At 39.9% G+C, this 11,268-nt stretch overlaps 1 protein-coding gene across 3 annotated transcripts in view; it reads left to right on the forward strand.

The window, feature by feature from the left end:
- TSHR (thyroid stimulating hormone receptor) overlaps positions 1-2,098 on the forward strand; it is a 73,088-nt gene extending 70,990 nt beyond the window's left edge. For all 3 annotated transcript variants that reach the window (XM_075501528.1, XM_075501529.1, XM_075501530.1), the window contains one exon: positions 688-2,098. In XM_075501528.1, the coding sequence (XP_075357643.1) occupies positions 688-2,098 (1,411 nt within the window). The remainder of the gene's footprint in view (positions 1-687) is intronic.
- The last annotated feature ends 9,170 nt before the right edge of the window (positions 2,099-11,268 follow it).

Consider the following 11,268-nt stretch of genomic DNA (forward strand, 5'->3'; position numbering starts at 1 on the left):
GACGAAAATTTCTCAGACTGAATTGTATTCAATCTCGAATTCTACACACCTGGAAATGAAAAACGCTAAAGGTTATGTGACAGTGGATCACAGTGATCAAAAAATTTGATGCCAAATTACAATTTTTTTCCTAGTAAAAAGTATGAACAATTTTCAGCTACAAATACAGGTACATCACACCATGAGGTACAGGATTCCCAACCACTACACTGCTAGTTAGCTGTAAAGCACCTACTGAAAATACACAGAAGTTAAAATGATGGAAGTTCTGGGAGAAACTGATTTGTGAGCAAAAATTAAAAAGAAACTGTGTGTATTATCTAAGAAGTTATAAACAGTAGATAAAAGTCTTGTTACCTATTACCTGTTACCTTGTTACCTAAGAATGTAGATCCCAAGAAGGAAGAGGGAATATGGATGCTGAACAAGCCAAATTACTACTGGGGATAGCTGATAACAACTGAGAAAGGAAAAATATAGGGTTTTTTTTTTTTAAAAAACGCCCAGAAATGCTCAAGCTTATTTTTCACTATATGTTCCGTTAACAGAAATATATCCGATCACATTTCTGTAGCTATGTTTTCATTCACGATGATTTGCTTTTGAAGTGTTCCCTTTGTTTACTCGCTGTCCTCCAGTCAGACTGTAAATGCCAGCAGTGATTTATTTCCCCCTCTACTCTTTCAGAATCCTGGAGTACCTGACATGTAACCAGAGCGGCAGTCACAGCTTTCGTAAGAGAAGATCAGTCAAAGCTCTCAGAGATCCATTTTACAAAGATTACGCAGAAGAATACACAGACCACACCGATACTGTGCATGACAAAAACACCAAGTTCACAAATTTTCATGAAAATTCCCACTATTACATTTTTTTTGAAGAGCATGGAGAAGGAAATCTTGGCTTTGGCCGAGAGCTCAAGAACCCTCAAACGGAAGACATCCAGACCTTTGACAGCCATTATGACTATCCTGTCTGCGGAGGAAATGAAGATGTAATATGCACTCCCGAGCCTGATGAGTTTAATCCCTGTGAGGACATAATGGGATATCAATTTCTGAGGATTGTGGTGTGGTTTGTGAACCTGCTGGCCATCCTAGGTAACATTTTCGTCCTTTTCATCCTTCTCACCAGCCATTATAAAATGACTGTGCCACGCTTTCTGATGTGTAACTTGGCCTTTGCTGACTTTTGCATGGGGTTATACCTCCTCCTGATCGCTTCAGTGGATCTCTACACCAGGTCAGAGTACTACAATCACGCTATAGAGTGGCAGACTGGGCCTGGTTGCAACACAGCCGGCTTTTTCACAGTCTTTGCTAGTGAACTTTCTGTATACACACTGACTGTGATCACCCTGGAGCGCTGGTACGCCATCACTTTTGCCATGCGCCCAGATCGAAAGATTCGCCTCCGGCATGCCTTGGTTATCATGCTGGGAGGGTGGCTCTCGTGCCTTCTTCTTGCCCTTTTGCCACTGGTTGGAATCAGCAGCTATAGCAAAGTCAGCATCTGCTTGCCTATGGACACTGAAACACCGGTGGCTGAAGCCTACATTGTCTTCGTTTTAATATGTAACATTATTGCTTTTGTCATCATTTGCGCCTGCTACATAAAAATCTATGTAACTGTGCGAAACCCTCAGTACAAGTCAGGGGACAAAGACACCAAAATTGCCAAGCGGATGGCTGTGTTGATTTTCACTGACTTTCTGTGCATGGCTCCCATCTCTTTCCATGCTTTATCTGCCATTATGAACAAACCATTGATAACTGTCACCAATTCCAAGATTTTGCTGGTACTCTTCTACCCACTCAATTCTTGTGCCAACCCCTTTCTTTATGCTATTTTCACCAAAGCTTTCCGAAGAGATGTCTTTATCCTGCTAAGCAAGTTCGGTATATGTGAGCATCAGGCTCAAGTCTACAGAGGTCAGACAATCTCAGCCAAAAACAGCAGCGGCTCTTATGGGCAGAGAATCAGCCGAGGGATAGGTCAGATTCTTACAAGCATCCAAGACCCAGTCAACGATTACCTTCCTGCTGTGACAACGCAGAACCAAATTCTCATGGAAGAATGCAAACAAACTGAGCTATAACATCTCAAAGTACCACAGCCACAATCTGGTCAAGAGGTGGTTGTGCATACAGTGAATTGAGTGAGAAGATAACATATTCTCCAGATCCTTTTTCCCTATCCTATCCTTTGTGATGTCTGAAAGTACCTTCAGAGTGGTCGTCCTTTGGACAAGTCACTCATTTGAACCTCTCGTCTCACACTCTTATCACTGCAGGTCAAAAGATACTGTTCTGACGATAATGCTGGAAGTAGATGAGAATGCTCTATCTGAATAGGAAAATTAATACATATAAACTCAGCAAATATGAAATATACCCTCATCTAAAAAATTTAAGGAAGCAGGAGACCAAGCATAAAACTTGGGGGTACTTGTATGACTAAAAAAAGGACATAAAGTTTTATAATTAAAAGGAGATTTTAAAAAAATTAAAGGTTGAAGTTCTCAAATGCTAACTGCCTATGTGTCAAAAGGTTCAATTGGTTTTGTAATAGCAAATTTCTAAAACTTCGACCAGGGCCTAAAATGGAACAGATTCCTTCTGCTTCTGCCATCCTGACCTAAAACAAAGCCAGTCTTTTGTTTGCAGTTCTTGGTTTAGTTGGGTGAGGTGGGAAAAGAAGCCTCTTCATATTGCCTTTATAGCAGTAAAAAGCAAATGTCATTGATTTTGCAGCTGTTCATAAGATAACAGGTAAAAAACATTACGGCATTTGTCTTTGTGTGCTGCAAAATTCCCTTACTCTCTCACTTTCTGCTAAACCTACTTAGGAGATGGTTTTGTTTGAATTTGTTTTGAAGACCAGTCTACACAGTCAAGTTTGTGATGTTTGTATTTTTTTGATGGCTGAAACTTAAGATTGTACTAAATTTTCTCCCAATTATCCATTCTTTACCTGACTCCAGCACTCTTTAATGTGAGCAAGTTTATTACTCTGAACACCCTGTAACTACTGCTTTCTCACCACTACGACTATCCCTACTTACCCCTCTCTTACAGGGCTAGAATGACTTTCCTTTTAGCACTTGCTGTGTTGAGCTGCCTCAACTGTACACCTAGACAAAGGGAGTGGATCATGCCTTCACGTTATTTCATGCCCTTCAGTTACTGAATTGAAGGCTAACCGCTAGCTGCTCCAACATGTTTTAAAAACAACTCTCCATCTTGTAGTGAGATCTGTTATCTGACTTTTGTAACGTCTGCAGTACGACTACATGAACCACACAGTTAGCTTCTGGCTGGCCATAGCCTGTCTGTAGCTTAGGCACATACTCTCCACACTGTGCTTAAGGAAATCCAAGCTCCGATACAAGGAACAACCCACAGCCTTTTGCTCCAGTGAAGCACTAAAGCATTCTTCTGCCATACCCGATGCTAGATGAGGACAGACCAAGATCAAGCTTGGCTGTGCTCGGTTCATCCATACACCACAAACGAATGAACCGGGGCCTGGGTCTTCACATCTCCTGCAGGCATCATGACTCAGGGTAGGAGGTGCTCTGCACCAGCTTGCTCGTTGACACTTGTGTGGCCTGAGTGCCTGGTTTTGACAGCAGGATCAGACCTGTTCTCAGCCAGCTGTAGAGACTAGCTCTGTAGGACTGCTACCAAGACTGTCGTTGATCCTTTCACTCATCTATTTGGAAGGCTTACCATGAGAACGTAGAATATTGGGTGAATCTTTGCCTTCAGGTAGGTATTTTAAAGTTCATTTTGTAACATCTGTACTGTTTGTAATGGAATTATAGTCTTTGAGGAACTGTAATTAAATTGAACAGACAATAGTCAAAGATCTTTTATAATGTAGGTTAGTAGTATCCAGAAAAACATAATGGTACAGTCCTTCAAACTGCTAGCTACTAAAGCTGGAAATTGCATGATTGCAAATGACACGTACATACTCCAATTCAAACTCAATTTGATTCCATATTCCTGATTATAAATGAAGACTTCTTCAGTGAGCAGAAACAAGGGCCTAGATTCACCAACTCTGATATAGTCTCATTAAAAAAAAAAAAAAATTATTCTGTCATTGTTAATGCCATTAAAAATCTACAATATTGCATTATAGAGTAACTTAGCTGCTTATTTTAGGGAGGGGCATGCTTCCATTTTTGGTTGATTCTCAACAAACTTTGAAACCCAAACTGCTGAAAACCATGCAAATAATAATTTATGGCCTCCTTTTCTGTGATCTGGACTCACCCAGTGTTAATCAGAAACATAAAGGTACCTTCTTAAGTGTGCAGATCAGCAAAATTTCCTGCTCTTGAAACAGCTGCATTTGGAACGCTCTGGCCATGTCTGAAAGTCCCATACAAAATGCGTTATGCTGAGATGCAACCCCCACCCCAGGTTCTGTCACCTTTCTGATACTGGAATAATCATTAAAGGGAGAAAAATTTTCCTCAGTGCCTTTATTTAGTATCTCATCAGCAGCTAAGACAATCAAGTTCTAATGGACAAACTGTACATTTATGCTACAGACTTCATAGATACTAGTGCACCAGTAGAAAAGAAAATCCAAGCTTGAATCATATTCTTTTTCAGAAAGAGAGAAAAGACTAAATCAACATTTATATTAAAAGTGCTTTTAAAAGTAACATGGATCACTTATTTCAAATCTCTTTTTACTTAAAACAAATCAGAATATTTGTTCCATGGAAACTAGCAGGACATTGGAAAGACGTGGTTATGTTGGGCTGATTGCAGTATGCTTTTGAATTCATACAGCTCTTTGCTGTTACTAATGGATGATGGATATACTTACACATTACTGAACTGTTTTATCTCCCATTGTTGCATGTATTTTTTTCTATTAAAAGAATTCTGTGATATTGCCTTTATGAACAAAGTTTGATATTTCTGGTTTGTGTCTTGCATAATCCTTCTTGTGTTTCACTTGGTAAAAAAAATATTTTAAAAGCTATTGGAAATATCCAGGCAATAAACTTTAAATAATTTATTTGCCAGACTTTCTTGTAAATGTTTGTATCCTATGTTCTCTTCCACTTCTGCTCTGATCAATTCTTTCAGCCATTTTTGGTTTTGTGTATACCCTTATGTAATCCTTGCTATTTTAAATCTGTCTCAGCAAGATGTATTATTTCTGGCATTCAGTACATATTTTCTCTAGAATACTTTAGAAATAATGCAGAGCATTGTTTTGTTTGAAATAAAACATTTTGTTTGAAATTGTAAGAGGCTCAGCAAGTTTTTTCTGAAGGTTTTAAAACATATTTCCTATAAAAGAAGTTAATACTATCTCTCTTGCGCTCAACTTCATTGTTCTCCTTGGTTGGCCTACAGCCAAAAAGACTGACCACAACACACTATTTGACAGAGGTTTTGGGTTTTTCCCCACTACTAGCTGGGAAAGGGATGTCTTAAATGGCCATCTCAGTGCAGCAGGGATGGAAAGGAACAGTAGCAGTACCGCTGAGCTCTGCAGTTCCAAAACCATCATTAATTACATCCAAGATAATCTGAAGAATCACCTAACAGCCATGAGGTCCTCTTCAAAAGACTAAATCTGGAATCTGATCTCTTCCTTCTCCTTTCTAAACCTAATGTGTATGTGACAGCCACAGTGACTAAGGATCGGATACTTCATGAGAAAACACTTGCATAGTAAGAAGTCTATGTGGTGGAGAGACTCTGCTGCAGGAATTCTCAGAATAACTAAATGAATCTGCCCATATACAACCTCACAGAAGATCCCTCCCTCCCACTAGGTCTTCCCTCAGAGCACATGTCCCTTGTCCCGTATTGGCCAAAATTTATGCTTCCAAATTTTATGTTCAGTAATTCTCATCAGTAGAGAGAAAAAAAGTTATTATCTTTGCTATATGGATCCTTGCATTACCTGGAAAAAAACATGAGGGACAACTCCCACTGCTCAAATGTCAGTTAACTCTTGACATACACTCCCTGTCCTAAAAAACTCAGCTGACTTCAGTATCTGTGCACCTTGCCACTGCCTGTAATTGTGCTTTCCTCCTACACAAAGCTTTAGGGTGCACGGAAAGCTTTTTCTCAGTTGTAGATACTAACTGGCATCAGCTAGGACAATTAAGCTTATAGGCAACAAGAAAATCCAATGAGCCAACAAGTGACAAGGAATAAATAGTTCTTTCTAGAAGGCCTATACTGTTCAGTATGTGTATAACGGATGTGGAAAAAGGAGTGAAGAGTAAGATAACAAAGTCTGCTGTACTATTAAGATATTCAGACAGATGGCTATGAAGAACTGTAGGAAGACTTCTTAAGACTGAATGACTGGCAAGAGGAATTCAGTGTAGATAAATGTAAAGTGATACATGTAGTAAAAAAAGACAAATTGACATCTTAAATGATGTGCTCTGAGCTGACAACCCCAACTCAGGAACAAGACCTTAGGGGTAACAGTAGACAAGTCCATGAAAATACCTGATTACGCTTCCTGGAGATCAAAAAAAAGCACCTTGAATAATGTAACTCTTACCTCTGCAATAGAAAAACAATTTAATAGAACTACAAAAGTTTCAGAATAGGATAGCAAGGAGAATGAAAGGCTTGGAGTTACAGCTAAGGAATCACTAAGTAGGACCCCTCGGACTAGAAGGGAGATAAAGCTCGATAAAGTCATGAGCAGGCAGGAGCAGCCCAGTTACTGAACTTCTTGCCAAAGGCTGCTGTGGGTAATAAAGTTTACATGGATTTATGGAGAGACTGAGAATTAATGGAAGAGAAATCTGTGGAAAGATACTAAAACCACAAAAACTGTCTGTCTCAGGATGCTTCTGAACAGCGAATACATGGCAGATGGGAAGGAGTACTTGGGGAGTACTCCCTCCCTTGCACTATCACACATGCTTGCCTATCCTTTTATGCTTCGCTCGCCCCACACTGTTAGCAGCTATCACAGTCAGGATTCGGGCATAGATGGACTTCTGGTCTGTTCCATGGCAGCCACTTCTCTTGTGTTTGAGCAGTTCCCCTATTCAGACTGCAAAGACAGCTTCAACTGCATCTTCCTTCAGTAGGCCTGACCATAGAGCCCATGTAGATAAAAAAATCCAGCTGAACAAAGAAGTGCATATCCCCTGTTCACAGCACTACCTCAATGGATTTGACCTCATGGCTCAAGTGAAAGGGCAGAGGCCAGCTGCTTTCTCTCAAAACCCTGCACAGAAATGGGAAGAGCCAATGTTACCACTCTTCAGGGCTTCAGCTGGCTCTGAGATTTCAGACTGGAGAACAGAAAGTCCTGTTTCAGGGTGGCAGAGAAAGCCATTATTTTCTCTGCATAAACTTTTGTGATTCTATTTGCATAATTTGGTGGTAATATATACACTATGAAAGATTTCTTCATTCTCAGACACCGTAGAAAAAAAACTGTAAAGTTGAGCTGGAGCCTTAGTTATGAGGACCTGGAACTTTCTCTGAGCAATTGAATTTAAACTGGCTATAGCTGACCTCTGCTAGTTTCCTCTCTCCCCACCTATAGAGAGATGTGGGGTTTTTTAATGGAGTAGGCATCTGTTCTAGATGACACCATCTGCAACAGGTCAGCTGTAGTCAAAGGAAAGCACACCCTGCTATGATATCCTGGAATTTGAAAATAGCGCACGTAATAAAAGGTAAATTTCAAATCACTACCATAGCATTTTGGTTTATTAACATAAATGAAATACACTTTCATTTCCTTTCTTGCTGGATAATTTAAATATTAATGCTCACAGCATAGTCTTTGGGAAATCTGTACCAAAAAAACTACTTAAAAAGTGGTTTGATTTGAGCAGACTTCCTATGCTTATGTGTTAAAATGAACCAAATCCTCCCTTTCAGGCTGTTTGGGCAGGCTGATGAGTAATAGCAGCATAATCTGTATTGTTTTTCTAACAGATGCCAGGTATCCTCACTCTAAAAACACTCAGCAATCAAATGGTTTCTGGGTTGCAGTTAAAATTGGACAGGGTGAGGCACAAAACTAGTTGGATATCATGCCTTTCTGTTACGCACTCTCCCCCTCCTTGGTAGAGATTCTGAAAACATATGACGTTATACTGCACTTTGATGTAGGCTTTGTGGGCTAAGGCACAAGGTGTTGAAGGGCCATCATCACGCCCTGGAACAGAAGATGGTTAAGAGGTCTTAGTGACACACACCGAGAGATTCTGACACTATCATCAACCTAGAATTCACACTGGTTCAATAATACATCTGCATAAAGCTGAAATACTTTTGATCTCTTTAGTCACTTCCATCTGACCCGACTTATTTTTGGGCGACTAGAAATCATGATGTGAAAGTGAACAAATGGATGCTCTATAAGGTCAATATGCAGAGCGTTTCATCAGCGGAACCCATCAGTTCTAACTTTCTATCCCCATCCCACACTTGCCCCCTCATGCACACACATTGGTATGAGTTGCCACAGTACCTCAGATTATCAGGTTCTCAGATTAGACAGGATACCAATCCTGTGGAAATTTGTGATTTTTGTAGCTGCCTGTCCTTATTTTCCACCCTGAAAATATTGGGTAACTATTCCAAAACATGGAAAAGTCTCATCAACTGTAGCACAGGACTTGGACCTCACTAGGGCCATCCTGAACTTACTCCTTCCAAGAGCTTAACTTCTGCAGGATTAATATGAATCAACTTGAATCTTACCCTACTTTTTGGGTAAGAGCTTTCTGTGCTGTCCTGATATATGCAATGCCAAGCCTTGTATGTGTGGCCATCTAAAGTCATATCCTTACTGTTGCACATCTGTGCAGTTCGGCTGAAGCTCATGAAGCTTTCTTAATTAGTTAGGAGGAGGAGCACACTCCTTTTGGTTCTCGGCTATTCACTACACAGCTGTGATGAGAAGTCTCCTCTGGGTTCTCTGTTTTTCTTCTCTCTTTTAAGGAATGAAATCTGTTGCGAACATCAACTTCATTCACAACCCATATCTAGGAGCTCACTAAACAGTCATTACAAAGTGATTGGAATTGTTGGATTGTTACTTGCACATATACTGTGATACTTTTTATAAGACCTACTTTGCTGCCAAGAAGAACCTTCCTGTTGCAAACACTGAGACTGGTAACTGGCTACACTGCCAAACCCATGCTGGCTGTCTTACAGCTGAACAGCTTCAGCTGAAATGACAGCAGCTTTTCTTTGAAAAGTGAAGAAAAATGACAGCACTCCCTGTCTTTTGTGAAGGCAAAGCTGCAACAAATCAAATCCAAGCAGTAACACGGGTTTTAACAAAAAACTTCCCACTGCAAATTTTGAGGCACTGTCTGAATGTCCGTCTTCTCCACGGCTCGTTGCTAACTGGCATATGCATGATAGCACTGAAATACCAATCAGCATGAACGTTGTATTTGTGCTGCACGTACAATGCTGGTTTCAGTTTGACTGTAGTGAAAGAATTCCCAAAATCATAAGTGGATTACTGCTGCTGCCTAGAGGGAGCTGTGGAAACAACAGATCAATTCTTTCTTAGCCAGCTACAGATTTCCAATTAAACCCAGCAATAATATGTCGGTCTAAAGCAGCAAGAAGTATATTTTGATAAAAGGCAATTAGGAGGGGTGGCTCACACACTGGCAGATGCACCTTCCCATGAAAAGTCCAGGAAAAAAAAAAAAAGAAGTTTTTTTTATTCCTTACATACACTTCTCTTTCAACAACTAAGTATGTTGTTGAAAGAGATTTTTTTTTTTTTTTTTTTAAAAGGCTGGCTACCTTCTTTTATCTTTATCCTCTGTGCTCTCTCAGTTTCATCTTTCCAGATTGTCTTTACATCTCCTTTCTCTGCTATGGAAGAAACCCCATGCTCTATTTGATGAAGTACTTTACATTTTCCACCTATTAGCTAAAGTTATTTAAGTTACGTGGCAACACATACACAGCAACCTCAGGGAGAAATTACAAAGCTGTTTAAGGATATGACAGTGACTTAGGACAGAAAATGAAAGCCAAAAGGTATTCTGAATAAACATTAACAGCAACTTGATCTGCTACAATTAAGAACTGCTCCACTTTCCCTCTGCCCCCTCCCAAAACCAACTTCAAGTGGTATGTGCAGAAGTGTCTGTGATGTGAATATATTTCTTCTTTAGCTAACCAATTTTTAACATCGGCATTATCACCACACTTATCAAGCCATTCGTCAACTCTCTACACATACACGGAATTTTACTAGATGCTGCTTTAATGTTTTAAGATTAAAACTACTTATTAAAATCAGACAGACAAATTCAGTCCACAAAAATAGTATGTCAGAAATATTATTCCCAGCACTAACGCTTTGTCTTTGTTAAAAGCCCAAACGAGGTAAGCTCAGAAGGAAAGAGCTTCCATCCTGCATAAGTGTGAGTTTTCTGAAAAAAAGGCAACCCAAGACAGAGCAAAACCTACAAGCAGAATTTCCACAGGGTGAATTCTGTGATACACCCTTGTTCGAACTGCTGCGCTCCCCAGAACACTCCGTTTCCCAGAATACATTACCTGTTGAATCCGGACAGCCCACCTGGAGTCAGGCAGTTGTTCCTCCGAGGGGAAAGGTCTGTACGAAATCCTCGGACACTGGTATGGCAGGACACACGAGGAGCCCTATCTGCAGGGACCTTGCCACAGGATTCCTAGGAGAGATGGGAGTAAGCCTTTGGAAAAATCAGGAAGCCAGGTGGTTTGGCAAAAGACTGCCTTCCCTATTTTGCTAGTCCAAACCGTTTTCTCCATCACCAGCTAGGAATGGTTTTTCTTTACCTTGGCATTAAATCCTGCCAGTTCCAGCACTTGTAAAGCAGCATCCCAACTCTCTTGGGATTCAAACATTTCTTCTGTTCTGGGCATCTAGAGGGGTGTCCACAGTGCAGTTCTGCTTCATTTGGTTCTTCTAGCAAAGGAAAAGCATTTCGACCTTGACAGAATCACGCGTCCATATGTAACACATTTTTTGTGTTACAAAATTCTTTTTTATTTTTACAATTTAATGATAGTCTTTGTTTTGGATTTGTTACTGAAATATACTTATCCAAATTAAACACTTGCTGTTTTCAATTTCAGTAACTTTTTGTTTACAAAACTGAAATAAAAATGAAAACAAAACCTAGAAGTGTAAACCAAATACACCCAGCTATGTATTTTTTAAAACAGTTATTGCTAAAAGGCATTTTAAAATACCAGCTCACCAATATCCATCTTC

The sequence above is a fragment of the Mycteria americana genome, chromosome 5 (genome assembly GCF_035582795.1).
Source record: "Mycteria americana isolate JAX WOST 10 ecotype Jacksonville Zoo and Gardens chromosome 5, USCA_MyAme_1.0, whole genome shotgun sequence".
Taxonomy (NCBI): domain Eukaryota; kingdom Metazoa; phylum Chordata; class Aves; order Ciconiiformes; family Ciconiidae; genus Mycteria; species Mycteria americana.